This window comes from Taudactylus pleione, unplaced genomic scaffold (genome assembly GCF_031769625.1).
Source record: "Taudactylus pleione unplaced genomic scaffold, aTauple2 ptg000290l, whole genome shotgun sequence".
In the NCBI taxonomy this organism is placed as follows: Eukaryota; Metazoa; Chordata; class Amphibia; order Anura; family Myobatrachidae; genus Taudactylus; species Taudactylus pleione.
In genome coordinates, this window is record NW_028284692.1 from 220,031 (window position 1) to 239,235 (window position 19,205).

The following is a 19,205-nucleotide window of genomic DNA, read 5'->3' on the forward strand; positions in this document are numbered from 1 at the left end:
TTTATTTATTTGAGTAATGGCCAAAATAATAATTTTAATTAGTAAAATGAATATCTGTGTATTTTCAGATGATGATGTCTTTATGGAAGATGAAAATGAAAAGCTTGAATATGTTTTAAATGATAATGGTGTCATATTCTATGGTGTCTGGGATTCTATCACGTCATTTGGATGGAACTATGGACAAGTAAGAATATTATTTAGGTATCATAACTGAAATGAACTGTTTTTTAGCCTCAATAAATTAAATAATATTATGGATTTGGTAACTAGGTGTAATTTTTTCTATGTAAAATTTAACACAATATCTGGTGGTTTCGTCTCCTCTACAAATAGAACCCAGATCAACTTCCCAATTAAGTTTTAGGGGATCTAACAACAACTGGTAACAAGTTAGTATTAAGACTAGCATATATAGAGGTGATTTGCCCCCTAGGGGTATATTTACTAAAGTGAGAGTTTTTAGAAGTGGAGATGTTGCCCATAGCAACCAATTAGATTCTACTTAACATTTAAATAGCACCTTCTAGAAGATAATAGCTAGAATCTGATTGGTTGCTATGGGCAAAATCTCCACTTCTAAAAACTTTCACTTTAGTAAATTTACCTTCTAGAGCCAGTGGCATAAATTCATCCCAGACGCCCGGAGGCAAGTTATTTATTATTGCTATTATTTTCATGACTTCCTATGAGTTCAGACTGTTATATGTTTTTGTACAGTTCGAAGAAGGCATTTTGGACACCTGCTTCCAGATCTTAGATAGAAGTTTAAACTACCAGGAAAATAATGTCCTTGACTGTTCAAAGAGAGGTGATCCTGGATATGTAGGGAGAGTACTCAGTGCAATGGTAAGAATATGTGTACAATAGTTATTATTTTGTATTAGTACATACTGTATCAGTGCATCATTCGGTAGAGTTGTATTATCTTGTATTCTGAGCAGTACTCAAGTAATGGATCCCTTCCACCGCCAACATCTAGTAATTATCTCGATCTGCATCTGGACACTAAGTGTACTTTTATTTGATACCATGCTGGTCACTCACTACCACTCATACCTTACCATGCTGATAATTTGCTATCACACATATATTATTATGCTGGTCACTCACTACAACTCATATCTTACCATGCTGCTCATTGACTGCCACTCATAACTTCCATTTTGGTCATTCACTGGCACTCATATCTTACCATAATGGTCAGCAGTACTGTAACAGAGCTCTATGCCGTCCTGTGCTGGCCCTGCCCCTTAAATATGTGTCGTCACGTCATGCCCAAGGGCAGGGGCCACCGGCTCCAATAAGTAGAGCAGCTACACAAACTACAGGGTGCCTGTCTGGAGTGTCCCTAAGAGCTAGTAGCTGCAGGGTGCCATTCCAGGTGCCACATGCAGGTGCTGTGAGGCAGCGATGATGCCGCCCACAGGACCTTGCGCTCTGTGCAGCGGAACCACTTGCACACCCCTATTTAGGGCCCTGCTGGTCAGTCGCAAACACTCATATCTTACTATGCTGGTAATACACTGCCACTCATATCTTACCACAATGGATATTTGATATCACTCATATCCTGATTAAAGAGGAGAAATGCGACTGGCCCTAATAGAATAGGTCTTGGGTCTGCAGCCAAGAAGACAAGGATATGCCTCCCACAATACTTCCAAATCAATAAAGGTTTCTGACATAGATCTGTCTGCAACGCCTTTAGCTAAGCTCAATAGAAGTGAAGTGAATACATTTTATCCTAGATATTGCATTATCCACAATAGGAACTCTAATAAACTCCAGGGGGTAGATTTACTAAAGCTTCTAAAACAGACAAGTGGTGGTGTTGCCAATAGCAACTATTTCGATTCTGTTTTTCATCTAGAATGCAGTAGAGAAATGATAAACAGAATCTAATTGGTTGCTATGGGCAACGCCTCCATTTTTAATTTTTAGAAACTTCAGTTTTAGAAACATTTTTATTGTTGTTAATGGATACCATAGAGCAAGGACCTAACTAGGGCTGTGCAAGCGGTGCCGCCATACAGAGTGCAGGACCCTGTGGGCGGCACCATCGCTTTGCTACGACACCTGCATGTGGCTTGAATCTGGATGCAGGTGTCGCTGCCCCACGGTACTTGCATCCAGCGCAGGGCCCTGACACGGCATCATGCAGCCACTAGCACTACTGCAGAACTGCCTGAAGTGTTCAAGGTGTGCTCCAGACATGTGCCCTACAGCCTGTGGAGCTGCCAGGAGCATCTTTAGGATGCTCCTGGCAGTGCTTAACTTACCAAAGCTGGTGGCCATGCCCCTTGGGTGTGATGTCATGATGTCATGGATTTAGGGGGGGGGGGGTCTGTGACGGGGCAGCATACAGCCCTATTACGGCACTGCCATACAATAAATGAACTACCTTTGAACCTCAAACACCACATAATGAACATTCTATGTTTTATATATAAATCACTACTAGTGAGTAAGAAGATTGACCTATCATTGTCAAGAGGTTTAGATAAAAGGCTGATCACTACCTGCAATTGGTAATCTTTTTGACTAACTACAACTCTTATCTTACCATACTAGGTATATCTTATCATGTTGGTCACTCACTGCTACTCATAACTTACTATTCTGGTCATTTGCTATCACTCATATATTACTGTACCTTGCTAGTCATTCTTATACTTCACACCTGCAAAACTGACCTGACTTTTCCTGGAGTTCAGATTTTCAACAATCGAGAGCTTAGTAAGAAGGTCTGGATTAAGGGCCACATAGGCCTGGAGCTGAAAATGCTCAATGGCCTATACTCAGTAGGGGAGGAGCTGTGTGGTATCAGTGCCATGTTGGCATGTGCACCACAAACACTATCAGCCCCAATGTCTCTCCAAATACAAAAAAAAAATAAAAAATGCATAATTTGGGAGAAAAAGTAGAAATACAATCTTGATACTTGTGATTTATGGACAACCATGTGGGGAGCTGGGCACCATCATGCTCCCATGTTGATGGGCCTATTTTTATGTGGAAGCCTGGAGCTGGAGCTCCATCCACCCCATTGTTAATCTCACACTGTTAATAAGTAAAGAGGGGACTTTTTTAAGACCAGTTTCTAGAACTCCCAACATTTACAAATGCCAAATCGGGACAACATAAGCCCCATTCTCAAACCACCCACACTCCACATCAACCCTACCCCAGTCCACCCAGAAATACCCACTTTTGTCAGTACTCCTCCCATTTTGTGGTCTGCGACTAAGTACTGTCCCAGAGCAATTGGGATGTATGTATGTGCGCAGCTGGTGGGCCCGCAGGAGAAATCAGTTATTTCTCCGTGGGTTTCCTCTTGTTAAATAGGAGGGAGCAATGATACATACTTTTCTAGCAAAATGCTTGATAAATAGACCCCATAATGAGATACTCTATATACTCCTGCACAGTCAGCTCTATTACTGATAAACGTAATTATCACGTTTTCTAATTACTCTGTACAGGAAGATATTTTTATACAGGAAAGACAATAAGAAACAATTTAATGTATATTTATTTATTAGTTTAAGCAATGTGCAGCTTAATATCAGTACCGTAACTAGGGTTGAGTGAGGCACAGGGCACCGCAAGGCAGGGGGCATCATTCGGGCCTGTCAGTTTTCTGTTTTATAATAATTCTTAAATCACTTGCACCAGCGGCACCTGATAACTGAAGGAACCGACAGGGTTGGTAAGTATACCATCCCTACCCCTCTAACCCCCTAACTCTAACCCTCCCTTAGTGGTGCCTAACCCTAACCTCCCCCATAGTGTCTAACTCTAACCTCTCCCCGATGGTGCTTAACCCTAACCCCCCCTTCCCACACCCTAAACCTGCCTAACCCTAACTCTCCTGCCCATAGCCTTTCCCTAACCCTCCCTGGGGGGGTGCCTAAACCTAAGTCCCCCCAGGGGTGCCTAAACCTAACACTCCAATCCGCAGCTATCACCTAACCTAGTTTACCTTATTTCAGGATGCCGACTGTCGGGATTTCAGTGTGGGGCTAAAGATAGGTGTCAGGATTTCAACGCCTATCGTTAATCCCGGGTCGGGTCGGGCTTCCACTGTCGGTATTGCGACGGCCGGCATCCCAGCCGCCAGTAATCTGACTACATCCCCTAGTGTGGACTACTCCACCAGGCCATCAGTAGCTGGAACTCTCACACTGGCCCTCTCCAAATCGCATACTAGTGCGGACTACTCCACTGCTCCATTCTCAATATTTTATGCAATTCAGAATATGAGTTTAACATCTGAGTGTCACAGGATTAATATAACTTTTTTTATTTTATTTTTTTTTTCTTAATTTTCAGTACTTTTTGTATATTATTGCATGTGACTGGGACCTCTTGATATTTTACCTCATTTCACTTAAACTTTTTGCAAAGGAAAAAAATGGATAAAACCAATTATAGAGAAAAGGCCCCCACGTGGAGTGATACAGCGGCCGATCCAACGGATTGGAACAATATCGCAGCTATATCGTTCCTTTGTGGGCATGATATCGGCACCTGCACGCTCCTATGAGGTTGTCCGTCGCTCCTCCAGATCTTTCTGTCTGCACAAGAGATCTGAGGAATCGACAGACAATCTCATGCTAGTCTATGTGGAGGGGGAGGAGGGCTGGCATATCGGACGGTCGGGCAGCGGATCGCTCTGTGTGTGGGCACCGTCTGATATGTCGGTCGTCGGATCGTGCATTGCATCACTAGGTGCACATTGCACCATGTATGGTGCCCTTTAGACCATATTCCTCATTCTGAAAGCTGCAGAACTATTTATGCAGTGGGTCTCCTGTTATTCACTTTTCATTTTACCCTTGTATTGTGGGTTGTGGCCGGCCGAAAACAGGTGCATTTCAATGGCGTTGCAGGAGCGTGCATAAATTAGCCACTGCTGTGCCATACGCAGCCTGAGGCCTCATAGTGTGCGCTGAAGTTAGCAATTCCTGAGTGAGGTCTGACCTGCCTTAACTGTGCGTATGGGTCTGATGTTACTCGATGTTACCGATTATTTAGCTATGTTGCCAAAGTATATGGATGTGAGTAAGGGGACTTGGGCATCCTTATGCAAGGTTGCGATCGCACTGCGAATGCAACCATTTGCATATCAGCGCTGATATTATCAATTCCGTTACGTGCGTATTAGCAGAATAGCGATCCTTGCTGAATCAGGCCTTATGTTCATAGAATCTGTAAAGCGCCTTGAGTCCTATTTTAGAAAAGTGCTATATAAATAAAATATTTTGTATTATTATAATGGTATGCGTTTGGCATCCCTAATCGCCGGGACGCCGACGGTAAGTAGCAGGGTTGGGGGAGGGTTTGGGTTAGGGGTTAGGCACTAGGGGGAGGGTTAGGGCTAGGCACTAAGGAATAGGTTTAGGGTGCGGGGAGGGGGAGGTTAGGTTCAGGCACCAGGGAGGTACGGTTAGGTTTAGGGTAGGGAGAGGGGGAGGGTTAGCATAACGATCACCAAGTGTCGTTATGTTAACCCTGTCGGGATCCAGGCGTCGGGATCCCGTCTGTCGGTATTACATACCAATTCCGTTATTATAATGATACTAATTATTATTACTACTACTACTACTACTGTATCACCCCTATATGATGATATTATTAATTTGCATTCATTATAAAAATATAATGTTTCCCTACCAATTCTTGATCACATATTACTTAGAGGGATTCAGTATGATTTACCGCCTAGCCTAAACCTAACCTCTCGAGGGGGGGGTGCCTAATCCTAAATCCCCCCCGGGAACCCTAACCTAACAGTCCCCCACCCCGCGTGGCTGTCCGTGCCCGTTGCCTGGCTTACCTTCAATCGGTAAGCCGGGTGTCGGGCTCCCGGCATACGGAAAATGACAGGCGTCATTTAAACCTTGCCGGGATTATACAGTCGGGAAGCCGGTGGTCGGGATTACGTCCATTGGCTTCCCGACTGTTTCCCACTCAGAGGCATCGATCAAATCTCATCATAAACCCCTCTCATTTGCATTATCACCTCAGTCTTTAGGCTCTAAGCCTGCAGGTCTCACACCTTTACCTATACTTTATCTAAGATGAGCTTTCATCCTCTCATCCTCCCCACCACCATATTACTTCCATTACCAACTCTGCTCTCATTTGCCTCGCCAGGCCTTACTTCAGCCTTTTCACCTTTTGAGAGCATTTATTAATAAAAATAAAGACAGCTTCAAGCAAAATATATTTAAAAAATAAATATAAGATTTTATTTAAAGTAAAATGTAACTTTTTTATTTAGTCTGCATAATAAAATAGGGAATTCTGGACAAAGATTGGTCCAGAATTCTTACCCTCTTGTCCTATAAGAGGAACAAGAGGGTGTGGAGTGATAGATAGACAGTACTAAGTTAGACAGTCAATAGATAGACACCAGAAGGTAGACAGTAAATAGGTTGATGGGTAAATGGTCGACAGTGCTTTGGGTCTACATGGTTAAAAGGTTGACATGGTCAAAAGGTTGACATGCAAATGGTGTTTATCTATTGACTGTCTATCTAGCCCCTTTAGCACTCATTTCTGGTGCTAAAATAGGTGATGATTGCAATGCTATATTTAGTAAACAGCTCTAACGTTGTTTCTAAAGTCCCCACAGGGTTTGAGCTCTATGCACATACGCAGACAGTTGTCATGTATGTGCATTAGTCAGGAGTCCACCACTGGACCTCGCTGGACAGGTAAGTGATGGTAAGTACCAGCAGCATATTCATATGTATCACAGTGATACGAAACAAAATATGCCACAGACATTTAGTATCTCTCTTACATGGAGCCCAAACTATGATATAGATTTACTGATGGCAGAATTGGATAAAAACAAATGACTAAAGCACAATATGCTGTAATTCTCTCACACCTCTGCACATTGATAACAATGGAACAGTTCGCAATACTGGCATACTGGATTTAGGAGGCAGAGCATAAAGAATTTAATTAGAAACAGTATAGTCCCATCCAACACCCACCTCCCAACTGGAGCACTGTGTAAAAGAATTAATTAGGAACAGCATAGTCCCACCCAGACAGTGCCCACCTAACACCTATAAGAGATGTCCCAGATGCAGCTGCTTTGGGCTGTAATGACACTGTCCCACTAGGTGTGAGATTCTGTTTTTATCCAATACTGCCCAGTCCCCAAGGTCATAAGTCATTTTAAAGTAGTCACGCTGTCTGCCAAGGCATGGAACTAAGCTGTCCTTGTCCAGTCACTAACCTTATGCAAGTATCTCCTACTGCTGGTGTGTGGTGCAGTGTCAGTGAACTGGTAGCGTATGAGAGAGGCAGCAACAGAAAAGCTCTGATATAGGCAGTTACCATTATGACATCACAACAGGGACGGTTCTCCCATTACGCAAGGTACGCAGCTGCGTAAGGCGCCACATAGTGAAGGGCACCTCAGCTGTGTACCATGCGGGCCACGGGCAGAGTGTGTCTCTGTGACACAGCTGCACCGCGTATGTAGCGCTGACCGGACGGAGTTCAGTCAGAGCTACACAGCACAAACACACAGCCACTGGCGCCAGCAGCCGTGTGTTTACTTTAGCAGCTTATGAGAGTCAGACAGACTCTCATCGGCTGCTGCTCCCACTGCCAGAGCCGGACATCTTCCGGCTCCCGCAGTGGGTAATGGGAGTGACGTCATGACGTCACTCCCATAATGCAAAGCGGCAGACGGAGGAGCTGATATCGGCGGCGGGACCAGGAGCAGGAGCGGGTTTCAGGTAAGTGTTTTTTTTTTTTTTTTTATTACGTCTATACTGGGGGCACTACAAGGGGGGATTACTACTGGGGGCACCACAATGGAGGGACTACTACTGGGGACACTACAAAGGGGGCTACTACTGGGAGCACTACAGGGGGCTAATACTGGGGGCACTACAATGGGGGATTACTACTGGGGGCACTACAGGGGGGGATTACTACTGGGGGCACTACAAGGGGGGAATACTACTGGGGGCACTACAAGGGGGGGAATACTGGGAGCACTACAGGGGGGGCTACTACTGGGGGCACTACAAGGGAGGATTACTATTGGGGGCACTACAAGGGGGGGAATGCTATTAGGGGCACTACAAGGGGGGGAAATACTACTGGGTGCACTACAAGGGGGGATTACTACTGGGGGCACTACAAGGGGGGGATTATTACTGGGGGCACTACAAGGGGGGCTACTACTGGGGGCACTACAAGAGGGGGGACTACTACTAGGGGCACTACAAGGGGGGGGACCACTACTGGGGGCACTATATAAGGGGAATACTACTGGGGGCACAAGGGGCTCTGCACAGGGGGGACCACTACCGGTGGCACTGTAAAAGGGGCACTGCATAGGGGGGGGGCGCCAAAAAATATACTCGCTTACCGAAAAATTTGGGCTAGGGCCGACCCTGCATCACAGCATGACCTCACACACCCCAAAGACAGGCCAAGACTGGTTATTTCTGGTTTGAGGCCCCTGGTGTCTTTTGTATGACTGACCTAAGGGAAATGTGATGTCACTCCTTATTTACAACTATTACATTCACATCAAAATATTATTTTTTATATTAATCTTTGGCTATATGGGGCTTTGTATGAAACCAATTCCACTGGTCTCGTTGTTTTTTAATGTTACAGTGTATCAGTGATTACCTGATTAAACACTATTTATGGCATTGACTTTCCTCAGACGTACTGTATTGTGATACTTTTAAATAAACATCATATTGGCCATAAAACTCAACAACATATTCTCCCTTCCCCATTAGGATCTGCACAGCAGCTATTAAATGTGTTGTCCAATTGTCAAGTAGAACTTTACTTGGAAAAAAATATATATATTAAAATATTGTAATATTAGTTGTCAAAAATCACAAGGTCAACAAGTGAACAGACCTATATAAGGTCACCAGAGACTGTATCTGGGATCTCCGGTACTCTGCTTGATGCACGGCAGAAGTCACTAGAGCACAGTAAACAGCTGAAATTGATTAGTTCATATTCATGTGACTGCAGTAACCAGTCAGAAAAGCCCTGGTGTGGGCCTCCTAATGGGAGGGGATGTTATAAGTGCACCAATCACACCTGTAATTCAACAAGCTACAGCCCTGGGATCCAGGCAGCTCACCTCCATTTGCTATTGCTATGTTATTATGACTATGACTGATGGCCTCTCCAGCTTCATTCCAGGTGAGAAGATGTAGGTCCCTCTTCTGGATGAGCACTGGGAAACTATTCTATGCACCCTGCAATGTACTACTATGTTGACGCTGTTTCTATAACTTAGCTTTATATTTTACATATATTACTCCTTCCAGGATGGCTACATTTGGAGGCATCTTGTGCAGTAGTGTATTTAGTGTCGGACTGGGGCAGGAAAGGCCCACAGGGGGGAATGCAATGGTAGGACCCACTGAAGTGAGGTGGTGTAAAGCTGAAGGTGTGGCTAGCCGATTGAGGGGGTATGGCAGAAAGCATTACATTGCCAATATTATACAGAGTGTGTTGCAGTGACCACCATATAATCCAGAGGGGAAGCAGTCAGAAAGATAAGCCGGGCGACGGGCGCAGACAGCTGTGGGGGGGAAGGTTAGGTGCTCGCGGGGGGGAATTAGGGTTAGGCACCCCCCCCGAGAGGTTATGGTTAGGCTAGGGGAAGGGGGGGTAGGGTTAGGCATCCCCGGGGGGGGAAGTTAGGGTTAGGCACCCCCCCGGGAGACTTTGGGTTAGGCTGCGGGGAAGGGGGGTAGGTTTAGGCACTTAGAGGGGGGTTAGGGTTAGGCACTTGGGGGGGAGGGATAGGGTTAGGCACCCCTAAAGGAGGGTTTGGGTTAGGGGGTAAAAATAGGTTAGTTAGTACTTACCTTTGTAGCTTCGGATCTTCACCCCTGCAATGCTTCCGCTGTCAGGATTAGAACCATACTGATCCCATCCAGAGAGCAGTTATTTCCATATATTACAGGGAGCATGCAGTGAACATCATATAATGCAGAGACCATCAGTGACCCATAATATAACACAAGTAATATGAATACCCACCACGCACACACACAGCCTGAAGCAGTAACTGTGTGCCTGCTGCCACCCGCAGGTCCCGCTCAGACTCCCACAGCATGGTTATTTCTGTGCAGCCAGTTCTAGTGTGTGTGACTGAAGCGCTAAGTGTTGCTGTCTGAGTATGCACATAGCTCTGGGAATTGTAGTTCTTACGCCCAGACATCATTACTTCCCAGAATCGTGACAACACTACAACTCCCAGCATGCCTTGCTTCTGTATAACGGTAGAGTGGCGTCACCAAGTCAACCAATTGGAGAGCAGTTGTGTAATAGTACAGTCCATTCTAAGTATCTCCAGTCTCCTCTCCTCTGCCAGAGCACAGCAGGTACAGCAGCGCAGCAGTGTGACCCACAATGTGAGCCCGGCAGCTGTTCCCTCTAGGCCCCGTCACTGCTCCTTTGTAGCAGACTTGCCTACCCTCCCGATTTGGCCGGGGGCCTCCCGAATATCAGGTGCCACTCCTGGCCCCCTGGAAAGGCAGGCAAGCCTCCCAGCGGCCGCCCACCCATCCGGTCCCCCTGCACTAATGATAGAAACCCCCGCAGAGGGGGGGCGGTGATGCCATTTGCACTGAATCATGTCATCGTGGCCCTGCCCCCTGCTTCACAATGCCACAATGATGCGAACGTGCAGTTGCGCCACTGTTCCGGCCCTCAATACTTAGTCATTGCCCGGCCATGCCCCCGCTGTACACGGGCATTCAGCTCCCTCCTGGAAGGCAAGTATGCTCTGTATCCACTTATTGCCCGCTAAAATAGAAAGGTTACCATCGAAACGCCGTCAAAAAACATTGATGGTCTGCAACCATCAATTTTCATGTCCATCCCTAGTACACTCTAAGTAGCACATATCACCTGACAATACACAGGCCACAATAGTCTGTGTACAACTGACAATACGCAGGTCAACATAGGCAGGTCACACTAGACAGCATACAATCACATATATAACAATCAGAGGTGCCAAGAGGGGGGGGGGGGGCGGGTACAAATTACCCGGGCCCGGGCTTGCTGGAGGGGCCCAGCGGGGGCCCGGGTCTGGCACCGCTACCCCCCTCTTACATTACACAGCAGCCCAGCACACGCTGCTGTGTGCTGGGCTGCCCTGGAGTCTGCTCGCGGCTGCTAAGAAGCAGCCACAGTAGTCTCCTACAGTGTGCCTGTGGGGGGAGCGATCAAGCTAGTCGCGCCCCCCACTGGTTATGCGTCAGGCTGAGGGGGCTCACTGCGCCCCTTCGCCAGCGCGCAAAACTTTTTTTACCCTAGGGGATGTGGCCACGCCTCCTGTGATTAGGCCATGCCCTCTTTTTCCCAGGGCCCGGTGCGGCTCTTAACTGGCCTTAGAACAATGCAAAGGTCCTAGTGTACAATACATACAAAACATATAAACATATATAACAATATACAGGTCACGCTAGACAATACACAACACAAACACCTATAGTAATGTATATGTGTTGGGGTGACGAGGCTTCCTACCCCTGGATCACGGTATGCAAAACACTACTCCTGTGCTCTACCAATTCTCCTTACAGCCGGCTGGGAAGATAAGAAAAATCAACACATTCTGTGATGAATCCACTTAGCTCTCCGAGGCACATCCTCTTTGAGCTGTCTTTTATAAGTTCAGAAAACTGCTGTCTCAAACATTTGCCAAAAATGGTTTGACAGATAAGAATACATATGATTGATTTCACAAGTACATAGTATGTGTCAATGCATCTTTCAGTTTGTCGTTTTTTCAGTGTCCAGACTTAGTATCCTATTCTGGGATCCTTCAGCTGCTGTTGTCTTGTAACTGCTCGTTCAGTATACCGTAATGTGCTTCCATCTCATGATATTTGTGTAAAGGAAAATGGCTTTTTCTGATGAATCATACAGTATGTTTTAAATAAACACTATAAATTATTATAGACTCTCACAATCCCCTCTTTTTATTAAAACATACTATCTTTCCCTTACTGGAGTCATGGCTTTCATAGTAACTATATTACTTCCATAGGCACCCTATGCAAGTAGATGCATGCATCATTCATCACCAGAATACCAAGAATCCCGGCGCATCTTTCCCTAGAAAGAGGGGTTTCTTCCAACATCAGTACTACAGAAAACACATTTCTTCTCAGGTGTGATAAATGTAATTCTTTCACACGCTGAACACTTTTCCCACTCGGAGGCTCTCTTCTTATGTGTGACAAAGAGCGTCCCTACCGTGCAGATGCTTTATTTACCATTTTCCTAAAATCATAAGATAGATAGCAATTCCACAAAATGAGCAAAATTAATACAATGATTATAACGATTACTGGGTGAATGAGACCACTAAACATCCTTCTGTATGCTTGTTCTTTACCTGTCATTAACTGTGTTTGTGCTTTACCCTTTTGCATATTTTGATGCATGGTTCTGAGAGAACATTTAGTCCAATTAAACAGTTCAGAAACATTTGTTGACAGGTAAAGTGTTTTAACCAATGTGCTATTGAACACCTGTAAATATTCATTATCCCAAAATATACTGGCCTGTAATGGGGTAAATACTGTAGGCATCCATATAGCTTCCATTGTAACTAAACTTCTCCATATCTTCTCCTGCATTATTCATTTTGCTGGCTAAAGTTTTTATATCTATACTATTAAGTAACCCTATACCTGTACCTGATACTCCTGACAATGTATCATACCATTCTCTCTTTTGTCTGCTATAGCATTTTGGATCTGGGGGGAAAGAAATATTAAATCTTAATATAGTGGTTTGTCTTTTGGTACCCACTTTTACACAAGTGGAGGGAACTTTAACTAGTGAGTCATTTCTTATAGTAGGCTTGCTACTTAGGACGTACATCCTTGTCATTATTACTGAATTATTTGGTAATTGCGTGGTATTAGTGCAAACTAGCACTACACCTCTTTCTATAGTTGTTGGGCTTCCTATGGGTATACCAGGGTCCGTACTATTGACACACTGAATACCCTATGTCCACGTTTTCTTAAATTCTTTATAACCCGTAAACTTATCAGTACAACACTTAATCTTTATTCCACTTATGATAGTAATATTATCATGCTCCCTTGGTGCCCAGTAGAGATGCCTTATATTATATTGTCCCAAACTTTTTACATATATTGAACCTCCTGACCAGGTTACATTAAATCTGTGTAACTGGTAAGTCTGGTTTCCATAGACTACCCAAGAGTACTCTATTTGTCCTCCTGTTGTCCCCTGGTGTGTGTGCAATACTCTTAGACTAAGTATAGCCAACATTATCACACAAAAAGGATTCATGATGGTGGTTCAATCTTGACCGTCAACTTCTTGCAATGTGAGGAGTATATCCACGTGCTCTGTCTTCCAATTTTCACTGAAGTTGGTGTAGTCAACAGAACCTGATATGGACCATCAAATCTTGGCTCCAGAGACTTTCTGACATGTCTCTTAGTGTATACCCAATCGCCCGGTTCCAATAAATGTACACCAGGTACTGCTTCTGGGTCTGGAAGGGAGGAGAAAACTAAAAAATGGATGTTATTCACTTGATTACAAAGAGTTGCTTCATAGTCTGTTAAATCTGCATGATTGTGCTGCAACTGTTGGGGAAAACTAACACCCTGTCTTAGGAGGTCTTAAGAATAGTATCTCATAAGGTGACAACTTATGTTTCTTACTGGGGGTGGTTCTTACTGAGTATACAGCTATGGACAGAAAGTCCACCCATGTCTTACCTGCCTGTGCCATAATCTTTTGTATCTTTAGTTTGAGGGTACCATTTAGTATCTACATGCCCACTGGCCAGTTAGAGAAGAGGACTGTACAAACGAGGGTGTACTCATATGTCCTCACCCTAGGCAACTGAATATAGTCTATCTGCAGTCTCTGAAACGGGTATAATGGCTTTGGTGTATGCCTTTGTGGTACTTTTACTGTTTGTCCTGGATTGTGTTTCCCACACACCTGGCATGATGATACGTATGCTGTAGCTGCTGCATTAAAGCCTGGTGCTATCCAGTGCTGGAGCACCGTGTTTACCATGGCCTTCTTTGAATTATGCACTGGACCGTGGGCCAGCTGGGTCATCAGGGGATATAAGGCCCTTGGGAGGCACCACCTGGTGGCTTTAGCCCAATGCATATTAACACAGGTGGCTCCCTCTTTCTCCCAGCCTCTCTTTTTGTCTTCTGTGGCTTGTTCTTGATACTGGTGTAATGTCTGTATGTCCAAGGGGTCTTTCTTTGTGTCTGTTTCTATACCATAGAGGGCTGGGATAGGTAACAGGGCAGCTTGCTTAGCCGCAGCATCTGCTTTGGCATTCCCCTTGGCCTCAGCTGTTTTCTCCTTGGTGTGTGCTTGCACCTTTAAAATGGCTACTCTACTTGGAAGCTGTCAGGCTGCAAACAACAATCTAATGAGCTCAGCATGCTTAATGGTTTTACCAGCCAAGCCCATAAAGTCCCTACTCTTCCAAATAGGCCCGAAATCATGGGCCACACCCCAGGCGTTCCTGGAGTCAATGTAAATGTTTGCTGTCTGATTTTCAGCCATTATAAATGCCTCAGTGAGTGCCCTCAACTCTGCTTCCTGTGCTGAGCAGGAAGGTGGGAGTGGTTGCTGAATCAATACCTCATCTAAGGTGGTGACGGCATACCCTGTTCTTGGGGACCCTTCATAATAATATCCAAAGCCATCTACAAACAATTCCCAGTCTGGATTAGATAAGGGAACATCTGTCACATTTTCTAGTTACTTCATTTCCATTTTCATAAGTTCAAGACAATCATGGTCAGAAAAATTTTGATTTGTGTTTTTATGTGACTGTATTTGCAGTACATTATCCCCCTCATTATCCTCACTGTTGTGTTCCTTATTGCCATTACCTGGTATGTTATCAACAGGTGTATGTATGCCTCCCTCACTATTCCCCTCTTTTGAATCCTGCATTGGAAACAACGTAGCAGGATTCAACACCGTGCACCTGTTAATGGTCACATTGGTAGGGCTTAGTAGGGCTACCTCATACTTAATTAACCTGGCTGCAGAAAGATGCTTAGTTCTGGCCTGGTTAAGTATTTCTGTTACTGAGTGGGGAACCTGTATTATCAATGAGTGGTCCAGCACTAAATCTGCTGCCTTGTTTTTAAGCATAGCTGCAACTGCTACTGCTCTTATACAGCAGGGTGCTCCTTTGATTATACTATCAAGCTGCAATGTATAATGTGCAAGGGGCCGTTGTTTACCCCCATGTTCCTGCACTAATACCCCTTCAGCATGTCCTTGTGTTTCATGACAGAATAACATAAAAGGCCTGTCATATCTGGGTAATCCTAGTGCTGGTGCTTGGGTAACTGCAGTTTTTATCTACATAAAAGCTTTCTTCTGTTCTGATGTTAACATTACTGTTTTGTCTTTTGTATCTGTCAACGCATCATAGAGGGGCTGCATTATGAGGGATGCGTTGGCAATCCATTCCATCAATACCCTGTTAGAACTAGAAATGCTCTGAGTTGCTTGGTGGTAGTGGGCTCTGGCACTTTCTGTATAGCTGATATCTCATCTTGTGTCAAATGTCTTGTACCTTGAAAAATACAATGTCCTAAAAAGGTAACTTGTGCTTGAGCTATTTGCAATTTTTCTTTTGACACTCTGCAATGTTGTTCACACAGAAAAATAAGTAATGATTTGGTTTCAATTTGACACTGTCCCTCTGCATACAGGAGCAAATCATCCACATACTACAACAACTGGGTGGTCTCAAACTGTGGTCTCCACCCTTGCAGTATGATGGACATTGCCTCTGTAAATGCAGATGGAGAGGTTGCCCCTCCTTAGGGTTATCTAGTCCAGCAATACTGTTTGCCCATACTTGTAAAAGCTAAATAAAGCTGACACTCTGATGTAAGAGGTACCGAAATAAATAAATTAGCCAAGTCTATTACTGTAAAATGAGTTGCTGTTGCTGGCATTTGGTTTAATAAGGTGTGTGGATTAGGCACTATAGGTATGTCCACCACCAACCATTTGTTTACCCCTCTTAGATCATGCACCATCCGGTATTCCTGTTTACCATCTGCCCCCACCTTCCTTTTTACCAGAAATAAAGGGGTGCTCCATGGGGACCTGCATTCTCTTATAACCCCTGTTTTCTGATATGCAGCAATCTGCTGCTGTATGGCCTTTCCCTGATCTCTGGTCAGTGGGTATTATTTAATCTTTACTGGCACTACACCTGGTTTTAAGGTGAGTGTAACAGGTTGTACATCCAATAATCCCACATCTGTTTTACCTTTAGACCATAATTTTTTTTGAGGGACTTCTGAAAGCCAGTCAGGGATCATCACTTCTATCTGTGTCTGGTGTTGCAGCAAATATATTGTGCTGCTAGCTGACACTGAAGATCCTGCCCTGTACTTCCTTTCAGTATTACATTGCCATCCCTGTACTCAATGGTAGCTTGTAATTCATTAAGGATATCTGCTCCTAACAAATTAACTGGACAGGATGTGGAGGTCAGGAATTCTACAGGGACTTTAATTTCTGCTGACCCCACTGCAACTTTTATGGGCTTTACTAACATGTAAGGATACGGTATGTCCTGTTAGTCCTGTTCCATTAATTGTCTGATTTGTTACATATTTCTTGGGAACATCTTCTGCCCTTAAAATGGTACGGCTTGCGCCAGTGTCTATTATACAGTCAATTTGTTCCCCCCCAGGTAGTGTCAATTGTATTATTCCCTTGGGATCTGAGGTATTAATAATGGATTGTGGGGGACCTGACACTGGACAGCCTATTTCCTATGGGCTATGTGCTGTTTGAACCCTTACTCCAAATTGCTCCCTTTTCTCTGCCCATTACTTATATTTCTGACAATCCCTTTTCATGTGCCCTGCTTTATGACAGAAGAAACATAACCCTTTCCTTTTTGCTTCTTCTGGAGATACTTTCCTATTATCTCTAGGGTCTATACTGAATTTGGGTTCTTACTCTTATCATAACTACTGCATTCTGGGGATTTGGTTCAAACACCTCCTGTGTAGTTACAGCATAAGCCTCTATAGATGTGTTTTGCTATGGGGGTGGACCTGTCCCTTTCTGAAAATACATCTGTTCACCCCCACAGTGTTCACAGCCACAAAGTTCATCATTATTGCCTGTGGCTTCTTACACACTTGTGTCCTGTGTCTGTTTTTATTAAACATCCAAGGCATTAAGGTACCTGCCCACCCTTGTATGGGAATGGGGCTGAAATTTCCTCCTGCATAAGGCAGTGGAGGAGCTGGTGGTGTAACTGGTGATAAGTGTGGAGGTGATGGATAATGAGGTGATCTGGTTAAGCCTTGTTGATCACAGGGTTCCCCTGACCAGGGCACTTGATTCCCACAAAACATTAGATACACATTTACCACCTCCTGGGCATTTCCTGCCATCCCTTACTGGTGTGGTAAATGGAGCCAAACTTGGGTATTTTGGGCTTAAATCAGGGGCTGTTGGTGATGCCTGTTGATTTACAAAAGGGATCACTGGGACAGGCCTCACAATATTTGGACCACAATCTTCCATAAACTCAGTGTCTTGTGTTACCTCCTGTTCTTTATGTATGTCTTTGGCTACCTCTAACCAGGCCTGTACTTGCTTGCCTACTTTCTTACACTCTATCCAAGCCTTGTTTTCTTTTGCAAAGGTTTCCCATCTTACAGGATCCATGGAACCCACACTGGGCATCCCTGCTTTCTGTAGTATCTTTTGAATATCTTTATGTGCACTTTTCCCCTCCCTGGATTCGACTAGATCCGCAGGAGCACATGGTAATTCTTTTACCATGCCTGTACTGCCCTGAGCCCCTATTATGGGTTACCGCTCATAGTCTTTCCTGAATCCCCTGAGGAATCTTTATTTTATTCAAAAGAACATTCACTTATTCCTGCGTTCCTACTGGGTAACTATACAAAAAAACCTGTCTTATCAGCTTCAAATGTCTATCAGCTGGCACCCCTTAATAACTGGACAAGCTACTACTGAACTATCCCTGCACAAATTACTGGGTAGCTAATTTATTAGTCCAACCCAGTCATTATCTATCCTGGTAGCCAAATATGTTGACACCCTATGAGGCAAGCATATACCACAGGGATCCTCTGATTTATTACAGCTATTAGATCAGGACTTATAAATGATCTGGTTTTCTGTAATATCATTACACAAGTACACCCCTCACACTTTAGCTATATGTGGTTCATATATCAGACTCTAGAGACCTGTTATCCCAGTCCTTAAAAAGACAATACAGTATTCCCAATGTCACTATAACACTCCCACAGATTATGACCCACTGTTCTAATTTTTTACCTTCTGGCATGCTACACAGATGAATAACATGTACATCCCTCCAGCCCCAGGCGCCCCTAGGGGTACCAACGAGGAAACGTGAAGGACCTTATCCCGAATCAATGGGCACCTTTCTCTGCACTCCTAAACACTTTTGCTGTGTTTAGGCGCTAGGTGTCACTTATTACAGCTACTATGAGAGCAAGGAGATCAGTGAATGTCTCAACCCAGGGATCACACGTCTCAAACGACAGGACAAGCCTCTAATAGCAGGTGAGAGGTGCAGTCTTTGGTTGACCATTTAAAGATCTGGTTCCTTTATATACATCTCACAGTTAGCACACATACAATCACACTCATTTTACTCACTTCAAGACAAGACAACTTATACTAAAAGAGCAGGTTTGGCATACAATATATTCATAGATCCCCGATTAGCCCATCCATACTGAACCCCACAATACTAATTAGGAAGCGCAGAAGAGAGCATTGAAAAGCGCAAATGCGCATTTATTTTTCAATACTCACCGATCGGAATTTGCTTCTGCAGTTCCAAATTTTCAAGTGGACATCCGTCAGTACAGACAGGCAGTTGGGGATCCCAGACGAGTCCCCAAGAAATGTTGGGGTGACGAGGCTTCCTACCCCTGGATCACGGTATGCAAAACACTACTCCTGTGCTCTACCAATTCTCCTTACAGCCGGCTGGGAAGATAAGAAAAATCAACACATTCTGTGATGAATCCACTTAGCTCTCCGAGGCACATCCTCTTTGAGCTGTCTTTTATAAGTTCAGAAAACTG

The 19,205-nt window shown here is 44.4% G+C and overlaps 1 protein-coding gene across 1 annotated transcript in view; it reads left to right on the plus strand.

The window, feature by feature from the left end:
- LOC148511777 (protein-glutamine gamma-glutamyltransferase E-like) overlaps window positions 1–19,205 on the plus strand; it is a 55,862-nt gene that overhangs the window by 4,277 nt on the left and 32,380 nt on the right. Inside the window, exons 4-5 of the mRNA XM_088482742.1 lie at window positions 69–187; window positions 721–849. Coding sequence (XP_088338868.1) covers window positions 69–187; window positions 721–849 — 248 coding nt within the window. The remainder of the gene's footprint in view (window positions 1–68; window positions 188–720; window positions 850–19,205) is intronic.